At 45.4% G+C, this 18,696-nt stretch overlaps 1 protein-coding gene across 3 annotated transcripts in view; it reads right to left on the reverse strand.

Moving 5' to 3' along the window:
- The window catches only part of PRTFDC1 (phosphoribosyl transferase domain containing 1), a 105,853-nt gene extending 88,909 nt beyond the window's left edge, over positions 1–16,944 (reverse strand). The window contains exons 1-4 of one of the 3 annotated variants that reach the window (XM_050804858.1): positions 16,398–16,477; positions 15,464–15,520; positions 6,250–6,356; positions 1,393–1,576 (exon numbers count right to left, since the gene is read on the reverse strand). In XM_050804858.1, coding sequence (XP_050660815.1) covers positions 1,393–1,576; positions 6,250–6,353 — 288 coding nt within the window. In that variant the 5' untranslated portion in view covers positions 6,354–6,356; positions 15,464–15,520; positions 16,398–16,477. Of the gene's footprint in view, positions 1–1,392; positions 1,577–6,249; positions 6,357–15,463; positions 15,521–16,397 lie in introns of all 3 variants that reach the window. The other 2 variants (XM_050804859.1, XM_050804860.1) reach the window with 2 other exon arrangements.
- Between the last annotated feature and the right edge of the window lie 1,752 nt (positions 16,945–18,696).

Consider the following 18,696-nt stretch of genomic DNA (forward strand, 5'->3'; position numbering starts at 1 on the left):
ATTCATGAATTAAAATGCAACAAGTTAGTTTAGTCAATGAGAATATTTTCATGGTTTGACTCCAAGGGCTCTTCACCCAATAGTAAGTTATTTTTAATGTTTTACTATGCATTAAATCAGAAAGCATCACAGAAGTTAACATCATAGAGGGAGGAGGAGGGAGACTAAGGAAACGACAGCTTTTTTTTTTTTTTTTTTTTTTGGCAAGGGTTTCATTGTCATCCAGGCTAGAGTGCAATGGTGCCATCAGAGCTCACTGCAGCCTCTGTCTCCTGGGTTCAAGTGATCCTCCCACTTCAACCTCTTGAGTACCTGGGACCATAGGCACATGCCACCACACTCAGCTAATTTAAAAAATTTTCTTTTTGTATAGACACGGTCTCACTATGTTGCCCAGGCTGGTCTCGAACTCCTGGTCTCAGGGGATCCTTCTGCCCTTGGCCTCCCAAAGTGTTGGGATTATACACATGAGCCACTGCATCTGGTTAGGAAACATCTTTGGAGAATAATTTCATTAATTCTGCCCAGTGGTGGCCACAGAAAGCCAGGATTAATGGAGTACACTGGTGGAGAGGCCTTCCGCTAGAGCTCCCTGGCCTTGTTTCCTCACACTTGGCAATGTGCTGTCCCTACAGCCTTTTCTTCTTTAGTTCCAGGCCACAACTGCAGCCACCCAGGTACTAAGACTCCTCTCTGGGCTGGACACCCTCCCACAGATCCCCAGGACCCACAGTGACATCCAGAGTAGAAACAACAAATCAGTGTTCACACTGACCACACTCAGTTGTGGGGCTGGGCACCAGGATATAACCACTCACTTTATCACCATAAAAGAAAGAACAAATCATTACTGCAGAGTCCTCCCGTATATGTGAAAATACAGAGACAGTCCCCACCCCACACCCTAAATAATATCGTTCGAATTCTTATGTTAGGTTGCAGTATTCTTGCAAATTAAAAAAAAATTACCCTGGCTGGGCGCAGTGGCTCACACCTGTAATCCCAGCACTTTGGGAGGCTGAGGCTGGTGGATCACGAGGTCAGGAGATTCAGACCTTCCTGGTTAACATGGTGAAACCCCTGTCTCTACTAAAAATACAAAAAATCAGCCGGGCACGGTGGCGGATGCCTGTAGTCCCAGCTACTCAGGAGGCTGAGGCAGGAGAATGGCGTGAACCCAGGAGGCGGAGCTTGCAGTGAGTCGAGATCGTGCCACTGTACTCCAGCCTAGGCGACAGAGCGAGACTCTGTCTCAAAAAAAAAAAAAACCACCCTTCATTTTCATCTCCATTTTTTAAAATTGCACTCTTCATTTTCATAACATTATTGATTCTTTTATCCTAAAGCATTGTTAAATCGAAATATCATAAAACGGAACTTGCAATAACTTACCCTGTAACTTTTTAGTCTGATGAAATCAACCTTCATAGAGACAAATCGATCTGAATTTCGGCTGATGTTCTTAAGGTGTTCTACGAGATCAGCACAGAATTTGTAACCTCCTTTAAGCACACACAGGACCATGATGTCACTATATCCTATGTCTTTCATAATATCCTTGGCCAGCCGCTCAATTCTGAAAGAAGGATAAAACATATATTAAAGCACAACTAATTCTGAGTATTTATGTTGCTTTAATACAAATGCATGATGTATTATTGTACATATTCGATTACTCAGGGGAATGTGGAGAAAAGCTTGGGACACAGAAACCCGCAGATAGAAAAGCTTTGTTAAGGTTGAACATAAGGTGTTCAAAATATACTTCTTTTTTTTTTTTTTTTAAGATGGAGTCTCACTGTGTTGCCCAGGCTGTAGTGCAGTGGCACGATCTTGACTCACTGCAACCTCCACCTACTGAGTTCAAGCGATTCTCCTGCCTCAGCCTCCCAAATGGCTGGGATTATAGGCGCCCACCACCATACCCAGCTAATTTTTGTATTTTTAGTAGAGACGGGGTTTTGCCATGTTGGCCAGGCTGGTCTCTAACTCCTGACCTCAGGTGACCTGGCCACCTCGGCTTCCCAAAGTGCTGGGATTACAGGCATGAGCCACACTGCGCCTGGCAGTATTTAGTGAATTCTAAAGAAGACATGTGATCATAAAAAATGTACATCAGAATATCTGGCATGCTCCTTAAGAAGGAACATTTGGGCCACGAGTGGTGGCTCACACCTGTAATCCCAGCACTTTGGGAAGCCAAGACGGGCGGATCACTTAAGCACAGGAGTTCGAGACCAGCCTGGCCAGCATGATGAAACCCCGTCTCTACTAAAAATACAAAAATTAGCTGGACATGGTGGCGGGTGCCTGTAATCCCAGCTACTCAGGAAGCTGAGACAGGGGAATTGCTTAAATCGAGGAGGCAGAGGTTGCAGTGAGCTGAAATTGCACCACTGCACTCCAGCCTGCACGATGGAGCAAGGCTCCATCTCAAAAAAAAAAAAAAAAAAAAAAAAAGGAACATTTGTTTCCAACATGATGAAGTAAGGAGGTGAACACATCCTCTCCAGAAAAGCAACTAGAAAACTGGGCAAAACTGCCAACAACAACCATCTCATCATGTTGGAAATCAACCAAAGGCACACAACAAACTGAGAAGCATTTGATTTTGAAAACACTGAACACTGGGTGGAAACAGCATGAGTCTGGGGCATTCTTGTGTGGGGATGCTTTTATCACCCGCCCCTGCCCCCATCCCCAGCTCTGTTGTTCAAACAGGTAGTTCCATCCAGGTGGTGCATGGCCAGAGGGAGCTCACCTGATTGGGAACACTGTAAGCTAAAATGGTCACCTTGGTGGCAGGGCTCCATTATCATGAGGTGCAGTCCCCGCTGAGCAGTGCACTGACAGGCTGACTGGGGATTTGATAGAAAGTTCCAGGGAGGAGGTTAGACAGTCATAGAACAGGGGCACACAATAAGTTCTTCATGCATCTCGATTGACCAGAGGCTGTACATAAGCACAGCAAAGCGAGTTCAAGCCACCCACACATCCCTGGACAATGGAGGCTGTGTACATGTGCGGAGAAGGCACAAGAAAGCTCCGGGGAAAGTAAAAGTCAGAAAGATTTGAAAATGGTTGGAAATTTGAATCTACTTTCAAGCCCCCACGCACCCCCATCAGCAGAGACTGGCAGACTTACTGGCTTGACGTATTTGAGCACAACTTCTAACCAATTGAAGGCCAAACACTACTATTCAGACACAGGGCGATCCCTAGTAAGTGAGGCTTAAAAATAAAAACCGGAGAAAAATAAACCTCACAGACAACAGAAGTCACACAGTGAGGTGGGCGGATCTCTTGAGGTCAGGAGTTCGAGATCAGCCTGGCCAACATGGTGAAACCCCATCTCTACTAAAAATACAAAAATTAGCTGGGTGTGGTGGTGTGCACCTGTAATCCCAGCTACTTGGGAGGCTGAGGCAGGAGAATCACTCGAACCCAGGAGGTGGAGGTTGCAGTGAGCGAGACTGTGCTATTGCACTCCAGTCTGGGCGACAAGAGTGAAACTCTGTCTCAAAAAAAAAAAAAAAAAAAAAAAAGTAGAATTTCACAGAGTGGAAGACAAAAAAAGGAAACAATAACAGCAATGAATAGAAAATAGGGTACTAAACTGATTATATCAATACTCATTTTAAATATGAATGGTCTAAATATAGCAATTAAAAGACAGACTGTCAGGGTGGATTCAAAAAAGATCTAACTCTATATTGCCTACAAAAAACTCACTTTATGGCTTACACTTGTAATCCCAGCACTTTGGGAGGCCGGGGCAGGCAGATCCCTTCAGGTCAGGAGATCAAGACCATCCTGACCAACATCATGAAACCCCATCTCTACTAAAAATACAAAACATTAACCAGGTGTGGTGGTGCATGCTTGTAATCCCAGCTACTTGGGAGACTGAGGCAGGAGGATCGCTTGAACCCAGGAGTTGGAAGTTACAGTGAGCCAAGATTGCGCCACTGCACTCCAGCCGGGGTGACAGAGTGAGACTCTATCTCAAAAAAAAAAAAAAAAAAAAAAAAAAAAGAAACTCACTTTAAATATAAATATAAAAACACAGATAGATTAAAAGTAAAGGGATGGAGAAAGACGTGCTATGCTAACAATAATCAAAAGAAAGTTGGAATAGCTATTTTAATTTCAGACAGAGCAGACTTCTGAGTAAGGAATATGCAGGGATAAAGAGCATCATTACACAATAATAAGGAGGTCAATTCTGAAAAGAGACATAATTCCCAATATGTATGCTCCTAACAACAAAGTGTCAAAAACCTAATAGAACTGCAAGGAGAAACAGGCAAATCCACTATTTGGAGACTTTAACATCCCCTCTATCAGTAATTGACAGATCCAATAGTCAGAGAATCAGTAAGCATATAGCTGAACTGAGAAGCGCCATCAACTGACTGGATCTAATTAATCTAATTAACACATATACAAAACTTCACCCCACAACAGCAGGATATACATCCTTCTTAAAAGATACCAGTAAGAAAATAATAAGACAAGCCATAGGTTGGGAGTAAATATTTGCAAATCATATATCTGATAAAGGACTATTATCCAAAATATATAAAGAACTCTTACAGTTCAATAAGAAGACAGTTGAATTTAAAAATTGGCAAAAGACTCGAAAAGACCTCTCTCCAAAGAAGACATATGAATAGCTAACAAGTATACTAATGATTAGGAAAACACAAATTAAAACCATGGTGAGATACCATTAGACAGCCACAAGAATGGCTGTAATCAAAAAGACAGACAATATTAAATGTTGGCAAGTATGTGGAAAAACTGAAACCTTCATATGCTGCTGGTGGCAATGTAACAATGCAATGCAGCCACTTTGGAAAATAACTGGCAGTTTCTTACACTTACCAGAAAACCCAGAATTCCACGTTGAGAAGTCCATCCAAGAGAAATGAAAAGATATGTCCACACAAAACTTGTATGTGAATTTTTTTTTTTTTTTTTTTTTTGAGATGGAGTCTGGCTCTGTCACCCAGGCTGGAGAGCAGTGGTGCGATCTTGGTTCAATGCAAGCTCCGCCTCCCAGGTTCACGCCATTCTCCTGCCTCAGCCTCCCGAGTAGCTGCGACTACAGGCCTGTGCTACTATGCCTGACTAATGTTTTTTATTTTTTTGTAGAGATGGGTTCTCACTACGTTGCCCAGACTGGTCTCAAACTCCTGGCTCAAACAATCCTCTTGCCTCGGCCTCCCAAAGTGCTGGGATTACAGGAACAAGCCACTGCACTCAGCCCTATAAATTACATCTTAATTTTTTTTTTTTTTGAGACAAGATCTCACTATTTGAGACTACCCCAGGTTAGTCTCAAATTTTTGGGCTCAAGTGATCCCCCCATTTCAGCCTCCGGAGTAGCCTGGATTACAGGTGCATGCCATAGCCCCTGGCTTATAAATTTATTTTAAAGGTGAAGACGGACATTCTTGGGCCCCACTCTAGAATATCAATTTGAAATTTCTAGACATAAAGCTTAAGAATATGCATTTTAACAAGTTCACTGGAGGATTCTCTTGTACAAAGAAAAGGCTTGGGGTAACCCTACCCAGGAGTCAATCATGTTCTGACTGATTTTAAATTAATTTAAAATTAGAAAATTCAGGTAAGAAATGCAAGAAGTTGTTTAAATTAGGAGCTTCCCAAACTGGTGTTAAGGGAAATCTCTTCTGAGCTTTATAAATAGGTAAACTGAGTACAGAGTCTCCCTTTACACAGAAATGGTTGGTTTAATTGTTAAAGTCAAGCAGGTTTCTTTTCTTTCTTCTTCTTTACTTTTGGCTGGAATTTCCATATTTTTAATATGCTAATGTTTGTTTTGATTTGTCAACTGAGAGACAAAAATATGGGAGATACAAAAACAAAATTTCCAAAGTTTATTTGATCATGGAACTGTCCCCCCTCTGTGAGGGTGGTTGGGACTTCTATGCCACGGAAAAGCCATCTTAGGACATTGTTATTTTGAGGCTGTTACTTATAATAGCTTATGTATGTATATCCTTCTTACCATATTACCATACCGCCTGAACAAATGTCCAGGTAAACCGTTCAGTTTAAGCATACATTCATTTTATTTCAAATTCACTGCCCTATATAAAAGTTTTCTCTACCATTATAAAAAGGAGCTCAGGAATAGGGTCCTAAAGTATAAAGTGGGATTCACACAAGTGTGGGCCAGCCCAATGCAGGACCCAGATTGACACAGGAAATCACACTCACCTGTCCACAATGATGCCATGAGGGATGAGGACATATTCCAAGTCTCCGTAATAGTGCTGTGGGTACGTGAATAAATTCAAGTCATACCCTGGCCAATCGTCCATAATCTGCAAATCAAATTATTTAGGTTATGTATTTTTTCATCAGAAATTTCTGTTTAAAACATAACAAAAGAGTATCATTTGAAAGCAGAATTCCCTCAACTTATGAAAAGTTGAGTGGAACAAGGTTGTTTCCACAACTTGATACAAGGCTTAGTACTAAAGAGAATGGAGCACTCCATTCCCAACTATTGGCATCATAAAATATTCGTTTTGTTTTGTTTTGTTTTCTTTGAGACTTTGAGACAAGAGTCTTTCTCTGTCACCCAGACTGGAGTGCAGTGGGGTGATCTCAGCTCACTGCAACCTCTGTCTCCCAGGTTCAAGCAATTCTCCTGCCTCAGCCTCCTGAGGAGCTGGGACTACAGACATGTGCCACTATGCCCAGCTAATTTTTGTATTTTCAGTGGAGATGGGGTTTTGCCATATTGGCAAAAGACCAATGGTCTTGAACTTCTGATCTCAAGTGATCTGCCTGCCTCGGCTTCCTAAAGTGCTAGTTTACAGGCATGAGCCACCACGCCTGGCCTATCATACAATAAAAATATGAAGTCAGTGTTTTATAGCTAACCCAACAGTATTATTTATGAGTGCATATGTGTAATATATAATTTGTCTCCAAATTATATAATTATCATAAATATATTATAATAAATAACATATTTATAATTCTAAAATACACACAGTATCATTATTATATTATTATACGTACTACTACATTTCTATTTATTGTACGTGCCTCATCTGCCTGGAAAAGATTTCTTATTAAAAGTATGTATCTCCTGGGATCAGAGCAGACCCAAACTTTTGAGTGTCTAGTCATTACAGTAAAGACTTTAAAACGACGTACTATGTTGGACACTTAAACTGTCCTATTAGAAACTGATGGTCCAGAAAATTGGCCTATTCACATAGTGGATGGACTGATTGTAAGTCTCCCTCTTGCTTAGGACTTGATGTACTAGTTTTATGGTCAGAATAGTAAAGAGGTGGGGGAGAAAGGGAAGGGGAAGGTGGAGTTACTTTTACTCTCGGAACATCAAGAAAAGATGTAACAATGAAATGTTATGCACTCAAATCATACTCTAGCTGTATACCAGTTTCCCATTCTTTTTTTTTTTCTTTTTCTTTCTGGGACAGGGTCCCGCACTGTCACCCAGGCTGGAGTGCAGTGGTGTGATCTCTGCTCACTGCAACCCTGCCTCCCAGGTTCAACTGATCCTCCAGCCTCAGTCCCCTGAGTAGCTGGTGTGTGCCACCATGCCCAGCTAATTTTTATGTGTTTTTTGTAGAGATGGGATTTTGCCAGGTTGCCCAGGCTGGTCTTGAGCTCTTGGACTCAAGCCATCTGCCTGCCTTAGCCTCCCAAAGTGCTGGGATTACAGGTGTTGTCCAGCACACCTGGCCTCAGTTTCCCATTCTTTACTCAGTTCTGCACACTTTTGACTCCTCTGTCCAGCTTTGAGCTTCTGAGGCCTTTCACAGTGCAGACCCACCCTAATTTCCCGGCTCAACTCCCTACATCTTTGCTTCCTGCCTTCAGAATGGTTTGCAGTCAAGTCAGGATCCTTCCCAGCTCTGGGTTTCATTCACTCATTTGCCGTGCACCCCTTCATTCTCTCTCCCCCTTTCCTCCTCTACCTCTGTATTCCCAACTCAGAAGCCCAGGTCACACCCCACTTCTTCATGGAGGGCTTGCTGACTGCCCCCAGCCTCTGATCTGCTTTCCCAAATTCCTGGTGCCCCTTGTAGCTCTCTGTCCTACCCAAGGCTCCCATGCAGGATCCTTGAGAAGGCTCCTGTCCCTTGGAATTGTCACTGACTCCTTTCTTTCATCCCCCTCAGGCAACACAGTAGAAAACTATATCTTCAATTCCCTCAAAATTTATCCAGGACCACCTCTCAGCACCTCCACTGCTATTCCCCCACCCCCAGGCCAGTCCACTGCCACCATCATTTCTCCCAGGACTGTCCTAGGAGCCACTACAATTGTCTCCTTGCTTCCACTTTGCAGCCCCTCCACATGGAAGCAGACATGCTCCTTTAAAAATGCACATCATAGCCAGGTACAGTGGCTCATGCCTGTAATCCCAGCACTTGAGAGCCGGGGTGGGAAGACCCCTTGAGGCCAGGAGTTAGAAATCAGCATGGGCAACACAGCAAGATCCTGTCTCTGCAAAAAATTAAAAAATTACCCTGGCACGGTGGCGTGTGCCTGTAGTCCGAGCTACTCCGGAGGCTAAGGTAGGAGGATCACTTGAGCCCAGGAGTTAGAGGCTGCAGTGAGCTATGAGTGCCACTGCACTCCAGCCTGGGTGACAGAGCAAGACCTTGTCTCTCAAAAAATAAAAATAGACAAACAAAGGACATCTTATCATGGCAGCCTTCTGCTTAGATTTTTTTCAAGGGCTTATCATTTTACTCTGAGTAAAGGCCAGAGTCCTCACTGTGGCTCACCAGGGGTTACCTGTCTGACTCATTCCTGGCACTCTTCCTCTTCCCTCTGCTTCAGCCGCTGTTCTCTTGCAAGTCCTCTGATCTGCCAATCACGCCCCTGCCTCCCGAGTTTTGCACTGGCACCTCCTCTTGCCTGCAACACTCTTCCTCCAGATTTCCACATGGCTGTCCTCTATTTCTTTCAAGTCTCCATTCAATGTCACCTCTGCAGAGAGGCCTTCCCTGACCTTCATAGCCTGTTTTACCACTGAATGACGTGTGTGTGCATGGATGTGTTCTGTCGGAACATGAGCTCCTTCTGGCGGAGACTTTTTCTGATTCATTGTTCAATCCCTCAGTGCCCAGAATGCTGATCTGGAATACGGTAAGTGCTCAAAAATGTTAAATGAATGAATGGATGACATAGTCTCCATCCTCCGGCTACCTGAAAACCTGAACTCCAGCCTGAACTCTCAGTGTGTCTCCTTGTGATAAAGAGCACCACTGTTCAAGGTTCTGGAGATTCCAGTGTCTCATATCCATTGGCTGACTGGTGGCCAAATGATGTATATCACCTATGTTACTTTTTAAGAGACAGACTCTCCCTCTGTTGCCTACACTGGAGTGGAGGGTCACAATCATAGCTCACTGCAGGCTCGAATTCTTAGGCTCAAGCGATCCTCCCACCTCAGCCTCCCAAGTAGCTGGAGATAAGGAGTGCACAATGACGCTCAGCTTATTTTCTTTGATTTTTTTGTAGGGATGAGGTCTTGCTATGTTGCTCAGGCTGGTCTCAAACTCCTGGCCTGAAGGGATCCTCCCACCTTGGCATCCCAAAACACTAGGATTATAAGTGTGAGCCACCATGCCCAGTCAATCTGCATATTTGAAAAGTGTCTCATTTGCTCTTCCTCTACCGTCAAACTGGCTGGTGGGACTGCTGGATTTGCACCAAGCTCCTCCGGCTGCCACCCTGAGAACTCCTTGTACCTGCTATAACCTCTAACACCACAGCAGCTGGCCAGAGTCTAGACTACCAGCTCTACATGAGGAGACTCCAGGAGAGCCTCTGGCAGGCCACAGCAAAGACCAGACCAGGAGAACCCTGACTGGCCCCAGGCCCCAGGGGGATCACCCAGGTGTACAGCACTTTCTGGATCCCCTTTCAGACCACATATACTATCTACCCAACGTTCTGCAGCCCCTCCACCAGCGGCACTATTAACAGGTGGTCTTCTGAATCCATTCCTCCAACCACATCAATCCTTTACTGCCCCCTGCTCTGGTTGAATCTCGGAGAATACTCTCCACTCCACGTTCAAGAGTTTGGCTCTGACACTTATTACTGTGATGTTAGGGAGATGACTTACCCTCTCTGCAATCCAGTTTTCCCTTGTTTTAAATAAGACACAATAAAACCTATGGATAGGGTTATTGTAAGGATAATATACTTAGAATACCTGGAGCACTGCATGGTGTATAACACATGATGTTTGACACGTGATGCCAAAAAAAGGAAAGAGACTAAAAGTGCCAAAAATGAATGCCAAAAATAGGAAAAGATGATAAGAAAATGACAAATGAAACAAACCTATAGATTAAAACTGTAACATGGATCCACAGCCCAGAGGCAGCACAGAGTACTGTGTTAAGAGCATGGACGTGGAAGTCTCACACACCTGGGACAAGTCTGCCAGCCATAAGGCCTTGGGCATATTACATTCTCTAAGTCTTAGTGTATTCATCTATGAAATGGAGTTAGTGCCTGCCTCATACGGCCATGGTGAGCATTAAATAAGATAATGAATGTAAGACTCATATCAGTATCTGGTCTACAGTACTTATGCAATAAATGCTGATCATTTAGATGAACTGAAACATCAAACATTTAACACCAAATTATATGTGTTAATTCATCTAAAGAAGTGCCTCAAACCTACATACCGGTCTTAGCATCTTAGTTAAAACTATACATTTGAGGCCTGGCACACTGGCTCATGCCTGTAATCCCAACACTTTGGGAGGCTGAAGTGGGAGGATCACTTGCCCAGGAGTGCGAGACCAGCCTGGGCAATATACCCCATCTTTACAAAAAAGAAAAAGAAATTGGTCTGGCGTGATGGCATGTGCCTGTAGTTTCAGTTACTTGGGAAGCTGAGGCAGGAGGATTGCTTGAGCCTAGGAGGTCAAGGCTGTAGTGAACCATGATCGCATCACTGCACTCCAGCCTGGGCAGCAAAGTGAGACTGTCTCAAGAAAACAAAACAAAAAGTATAAAAGTAAAAAATATATTTCTCTAAAACTGTTCTATAATCCAAATTGGCCATTATTTTCAATTAATTTGAAATAGTGAGTTTTCATTGTTGAGATGAAAGTCAATTCAAGATGATGGAAATACTGGTTTATGCTTTGTTAATTTCAATGGTGCATGCAAATTCTGTTGTAAATAAATTGAAACCTGTAGGAATGGAGGTTGCTATGAACTGTAGATAATTGTTATTCACGTGTTTTTTAAAAAATCAAAACCAGAGTCTGTAGATAGTTTCAGTATCACAGATAATATGCTCTAAGTGTATTCAGCACAATGCTTTCTCTGTTCAAAACAGCAAAACATAGCCAAGCTGGGGGAAGTGACAAACCCATGAACTGAGTCATTTTATGCAACATCCAAATCCCAGAACTCATTCTGATTCTCTTTTTCACACTGAAGATGCACTGAAAACTTTGTAAGTCATTAAGAATATTTTTTTTTGTGCTTAGACTATTTTTTGCATTATTTTTCTCCCTGAGGGAGAAAACACATATAAGAAGCTAATCTCTACTCTTCTCCCCCGCTGAGCTCCACAGATTGACCCCGCTCTCTCCTTCAGGCCATAGCTCTCATCTGTCCTCCACCAGCAAGAGAAAGGGGGTCTCGTCCCTTCATTGTAATTCAAAGAATCCCAGACAGGAGTTCTGGGATTCCTGTCCCAGCCCCAGAGCCAGGGAGGGAGGTACCCTGGGAAGGGCCTCACCTCAAAACCACACATCTTGAAAAGTGGGGACAAGTGGTTTGCTAAAAGATTCCCAGGTTCTGCTCACAGAGGAACAAAGGAAGTTCGACAGGCCAACCACCTGGTATCCACATGCCTTCCTCTTCTGTGGTGGGTTTGCCCTTCCAAAGGCAAACTCATTACCCCCTAGTAGAGCTGTGCTTTCGATGGAGCTATACCTGATTACTTATCTCTGCTACTGCCATATTTTCACTGGGGGTGATGGGAAGCCAGCCATAACAGAAACACAACAATCATTTCAGCTTTTTCTCTTCTCCTGATTCCTACCAAACTCACTTAGGTAAGTACTAATGATGGCTCCCTTGATAATCCTTTGGCGAAAACCAAACCAGACAAAAACAAACAAACAAACAAACAAACAAACAAAAACATGTCTAATAACCCAATCCCCAAAAGCCAGGTGGATAGAGAAGATCTTTCTCTCTCCCTGAGAAGTAACAAAGAGGTATCAACCAGGAATCTGGTGACTTTATTAGCTCCAGATCAAATGGCAAGCCAACTCCGAGCAAAATTTCTCACCTTAGGATCTACCTCTCTTATGTGGCAATTAGCATTTGCTACCATTTATTGTTAATGGTATAAATGTCCCACCTCCCCAGTTCAACTGAAAGCCATTGATAGGCAAGAGCCATCTTAAATCTCTTAATATTCCCTTCTCTTGCACAAACTTTACCTCTCGTTTCATGCTTATAACATCTGACTCTACATCCCTTGCCGTCTTTATCAACAAATTTCTACCAACTCAGAATTTTCTTCTCTACCTCATTCCTGGACAATTCCTTGGGTGATTTACTCCAATACCTACCTCGACAATCCTTCCAACAACTTCATCTTGTAGCTCCTCCACCAGCTCAAACTACATACCTAGCTCAAACCACATCTTTATTCCCCATTTAGCAATATATTCACATAGCCACACCAGTCCTACAGACAGCCCCAACCCCGAAGTTCCATCCTGGAATCACAGCTTCCTATGTAGCATAGTGATTGAAAGCTGGTTCAAATCCTGCTACTGCCATTTGCTACTTATATGACCTGGGTGATTTACTTAATCTCTCAGTGCCTCAGTTTCCTCCTCTGTAAAATGGGGAGTATGCTAGACCTCCCTTACAGATTTGTGCTCAAGAAATGCTTGCTATTATTACCTGCCCTCTGCTCCTTTTTTGAGACAGGGTCTCACTCTGATGCTCAGGCTGGAAGGCAGTGGCGCGACCATGGCTCATTGCAGCCTTGATTTCCTGGGCTCAGGTGCTTCTCCCACCTCAGCCTCCACAGTAGCTGGGACTACAGGCATGCACCACCACGCCCAGCTAATTTTTGTATTTTTTGTAGAGAGAGGGTTGGCTGCCCAGGCTGGTCTCGAACTCCTGGGCTAAAGTGATTCACCCACCTCGGCCTCCCAAAGTGCTAGGATTACAGGTGTGAGCCACCACTCCCAGCCACCTGCCCCTTTTGAAAACTGGTACTAATTTGATATTTTGTATCTCATCCATGAGAGCATTCTATTCTCCCAGTAAACTCACCCTCTCCAGATTTCCCTTCCCTCCTGCCTTACCTGCCATGAGTTGCCTTCTACCAGCAGCTTCGATTGACTCTGAAATTGCCTGCTTATATCCAACTCGAGGTTAATCTAATTATTCCAAGTTCTACTGGAGAAAAGGATGTAAATGCAGGGACTATCTCCATTATACATGGACTATTTCCCACCTTGGTGGGCTCTCATTCAAGCACCAAGCCCCATGGCAGCTGGTCCAGTTTATACTCATTTTTTTGTTTTTATTTTTATTTTTACTTTATTTTATTTTATTTTATTTTTTTGAGAAGGAGTTTCACTCTTGTTGCCCAGGCTGGAGTGCAATGGTACAGTCTCAGCTTGCTGCAACCTCCACCTCCCGGGTTCAGGCAATTCTCCTGCTTCAGCCTCCCGAGTAGCTGTGGTTACAGGCATGTACTACCATGCCCAGCTAATTTTGTATTTTTAGTAGCAGCTAGGTTTCACAATGTTGGTCAGGATTTTATTGAACTCCTGACCTCAGGTGATCTACCCACCTTGGCCTTCCAAAGTGCTGGGATTACAGGTATGAGCCACCTCACCTGGCCCTCTATTCTCTTTATACCCCTCTTACTACCTCTTTGCATTTTTCAAAAAATTACCTTGCTTCCAGGAGGACCTCTGTTGACACCAATAGACTGGGCTATTTACAATGTTCTCTCACTTGTTTCTTAGACTTCAACAATTTACCTACTCTATCAGTGCATCTAGATCCACCTTATTCTTTTCTAAAAGTATCTAGTATGTTATGGTAGTGCAAGTTGAGTACGCCTCACCCAAAATGCTTGGGACCAGATGTGTTTCTAATTACTGATGTTTTTTTTTTTTTCTTTGGATTTTGGAATATTTGCATTTACTTCCTGGTTGAGCATCCCTAATCTGAAAATCCGAAATCCAAAATGCTCCAGCCAGTATTTCCTTTCAGCATCATGTTGGCGCACAGAAAGTGTCAGATTTGGGGGCATTTTGGATTTTGGATTTTTGGATTAGGGATGCTCAACTTGTACTATATTTTAACTGTTCTACCAATGGAGTGGTTATTTAAAAGATTCTCCCTACTAATGACTTTGTAATTGTTAAATACAGTGGCTGTTTTCCATCTTGGTATCCAACTTGCTGTCCCTGTAGCATCTGACACTTCTGATGACCTCTTGACACCGCCCCTCCCGCTCAACAATGCTCTGTTCCCAAGGCACCCACCACCCTGCCTGCCCTCCCACCCTTCAGCGTTCTTTCTCGGTTCCTTCAACCGGCTTCTCCCCCACAGGCAGCCTCCTACATTTGGGACTTTCCAGGCTTCCATCCTTAACAGTTGCTTTAATTGTTTTTTCCACATTCACTGAGCATTCCTGAACATTAAATATTATTCTTTCTGCTGATTTCCAAATCTCTCCAATCGCTCTCCTGAATTCCAAATGTGAATTTCACAAATTGCCTACAGTGCAGCCCGATCTGTGGGCCTTACAGGCACTGCAGACTCAATTTGTCCACAATGAACTTAGTGATTGCCCTTTTTGCGTTTTAGTCTCCCTCCCATCCATCACACCGCTAGGCTTGCCCCTCCTCCTGGGGCAACTGGAATGGTTTTTGTAAAAGCATAAATCGGATACAATGATTCTTTTGCATTTGATATGCGGGTCTCCGCCTGCAGTCCACATGGCTACTCCTGTGTACCCTTCAGATCTTAGCTCAAAGGTCACCGCGGAGAGGCTGCCCTGACCACCTGAGCAAAAGCATCACTCCCCGCTTCTCCTCCAATTACCCTCTATCCTGTTACCCTCCTCCTATTGCACATCTCTACTGGAAATTTTCTCTATTTGTTTACACACTGCTTGCCTGTGTCTTCTCTAGAACGCAAGCTCATGAAGACAAGGCCTTTGTCTTTTGCACCCCAGCGCCTACAACACCTTCTGCAACCCAGCAGGACAATCAACTTGTGGAATGAATAAATAAATCAACTCCTCATCCTTTAAGAAGGAAAGGGCCTGCTGTTAAATTAAGCACTGAGCCCCACATTTCAACCTGACCGGTTCTGTCTGAGTGTGTCACGTTTCCCTCCCCAGCCCACTTACTTTAGTTCAGGCCATTCATATTCATAAACAGATTATCTGTGAACGACAAGCTGATCCCTGGAAAGAGATGGCAAGTTAGCTCCACCCACCATCCTCACCACCATTGAGTTTCACATTGAACTTGACACAAGTTATAACCACCACCTTCTAGGAAAACCACTTCTCAGGGAGCAGGGAGGACGCGGCCACAAGGTCAAGAACGGATTAGATCCTAGCACACTGACCCTCTGGCTGACACCGCCAGGAGGCTCAGTTCTGGGAAACCAGCATCCCACACCCTCCCATCCGGACACACTGCTAGATATTTTACATGCATCCTCCCAATTCGCTCCGGAGACCAGCCTGCTGTTGCTCCCTTTTACAGACAAACCATAGGTCCCGCAGGAGTGTGTCCCAGAGCTCCTGCAGAGGCCTCCACTGCCAGAGAGCCCCCCAACCTGGGTACCAAAGGCTTCAGAGCTCAAGCTCTGTCAACTTGAGCTACTTTATTTCCTGGCTGCCTTCAAAACCCCTCAGTGTCCTTTTTAAAAACAAAACTTGAAGCCCGCTCTGGAAGAGGAGGCCCAGGAAGAAGGAGGCCTACAGAGCAGCACGCGGGTGTCTCGGCCCGGCCGGCTCCCAGAAGCTGCTCCCCGTGGCTCGCGGGGATGGGGACGGCTGGGCGCCGGCGGGACGCTGCAGGAGCGGGCTACCGGCCGGAGGACGCGGGGGGACGCTGGGAACTCGGGGTGAAGGGACGGGACTCGGCGTTTCCTCAGATTGGGGGCGGGGAGAGGAGGCCAGGGTCTGAGGATGGAAGCGATCCCCGCCAGGAGGGAGAACAAAGCGGTGGCCCGCTTTCTCTCCCGACGCACGGCAGGCATTTAATCTACAAGCAGGGTGCCAGGGAGGGAGGGGAGCGGGGCGAGCCCCAAAATCGGGAGTTTGCATTTACCACGACGCCTCGCCCGTAGTCTGGCGCCTCCTCGCTGCTCCCGGCCATGTTTCTCCCGGGGAACGCGGGAAGGGAAGACGGCGCGGGAAGGAGCTGGGAGGGCAAAGGCTGCGTGGGGGAAGGGACTTGGGGATGGGGACCCGGCCGCCCCGCCCCGCCCCGGGCCCGCCGGCTGGAAGCAGCGGCCTGGCGCGGATCCAGGGCCCCGGCGCGGCGCCCCCTCCCCTGGCGAGGCCGCGGGGGCGCGGGGAGCAGCTGCCAAGCCGCGACCGCTCCCAGTGAGCGCGGGCCCCGGGCGCGTCCCTCGCGGCCACCGCTGTCGCCGCCGCCGCCTGCCGGATGGTCGCCTGCAGCCCCCGGCCTCGCCGCCAGGCCCCGCGGGGACTCGGGAGCACGAGGCAGCCCGCGGCAGGAAGAGAACGTGTCCCCCAGGCCCCTGCTTCCCAGATCCACCGTCCTAGCCCTCGGGCTAACAATCTCCTTGGCTCTTCCCTGCCAGATTTCATGCACGCGATTGTCCCAAGCAGAAGCGTGAAAGAGCCTGCGAGCCGGCGTGCTCTTGGAGGATGGGCAAGTGTCCTGGATGTGTTTTCAAACCCTGGAGCCGCCACCCACCTCTCTCCACCTCCCCTCACCTCCCTCCACCTCCCCTCACTTCCCTCCACCTCCTCTCACCTCCCTCCACCTTCCTCCGCCTTTCTCTGCCTTCCCCCCACCTCCCTCATCCCAGGGCCTGGAGCTGGAAAGATTACACCCGATTGCTTTTAGGGTGGCCCAGATCTGCAGGGATCAGATCTGGGCTTTCAGGATCCGGCCTTTCAGCCTTTGGTCAACTGCATTCAGGGGAGGAGGGGGAGAGATTTTTTCACATTCTCTGCTTTACCAGTTTTGCAAGAACATCTGGTCAGATTGTAATTGTTCCAGGTTGCAGCTTTATTAAAGCAGTCACTCTCTTCTGATTAGAAATCCTTCTCGTATGAGTCTGTTGTTCATTTCAACCCCTCTCACATCCCTGTGCTCCAGTTCTTTGTCCACTCCTGCAGGGTCCTGCTTTTTCTGGGTGTGTCTTCAGTCCCCAGGTCCCTGACATCTCATCAGCATCTTCATTCACTCAACCCAATTCGGGTTGAAGGCCTGAATCCAAGAGAACTGAACACAGTTTTCCTGATGCAGGCCTCTTTTGTTCATCTTCGGATTCTGGCACACAGAGGGGAGAGGAATGCTGATTTTGCCTAGTTTAAAGGGAAAATAGTTATCAATCGGTTAATGACGTTCTAGATTGGAAAAATATTAGTCATTCAGACTTGGCGCCCTGGTCCTGCTCAGCAGGGCTGGCTCTTTGTGTCGTTTCTAAGCGCCACTGCCTTGGAGGGTGCAGCTCCAGAGATCCTGAAATCAGGCATCTGCTTGGGAACTGCCTTACAAAAATGAGGGGTGTTGTTTCCCAGCGCACAGGTAAACATTTTCTCTTAGTAATTGTCAGAGGGTGTTGTTTTGAGCCATTTTTGTAGTCTGCCTCTCACTTCTTTTCCCCAAAGTCAAGCACCATCTTCCCTTTTCATTTTCAAAGACCAGGCCCAGGAACCATATTCACCAGCAACTTCATTAAAATTTCCAGGAGCTGAAAAGTGCTATCATTAGGGTGGTGATCAAACTTGAGAGTTCACAAGACTCTCTTGGGGAGCTGTTTAATGCAGCTTCATTGGGTGGGGAAGATCTGTGGAAGCACCTAGAATCCTGCACCTGCTGAGAGACACCAGATGGGTGTGATGTGGATGGCTCATGACCTGTGCTTTAGGGGATTCTACTAGACCATCTTACTGCTTGGATATCAAACTTAGCCATGAGGCTCAGTGTGGATACAGGGCCAGATTAGGGTGTACAAGGAACTTCAAAATATGTCACAGGAGTAGTTGCCATGCAGAAGTCAAAAAGCGACAACTTTGGTTCCAGCCTAGACACTATGGAACATGTAAGGGAAATGGTAGATAAATCATCTTCCCTTAGAAAGGCTATTAGTTTAAACGTAAAATCCAACAAGTTCACAGTGAAAAATGAAACTTGCTTGAAAGGCAACAATTATGAATGTGTGCTCAAGAACATCCTACATAGACTTATACAGGTCATCCTATAAAGGGCACAGAATGATGAGTAAATAGTTTTTTAAAATCTAATTCATTTTCTTTATTATCTTTGTATATTTTGATAATATTTTGTGCAGTCTGATTATACTTTGATACTTTGGAGAGCATTAACATAATACAAGATAATACTTGATAACCCAAACAGTATTTGCAAA

This window comes from Macaca thibetana, chromosome 9, assembly GCF_024542745.1.
Source record: "Macaca thibetana thibetana isolate TM-01 chromosome 9, ASM2454274v1, whole genome shotgun sequence".
Classification (NCBI taxonomy): domain Eukaryota; kingdom Metazoa; phylum Chordata; class Mammalia; order Primates; family Cercopithecidae; genus Macaca; species Macaca thibetana.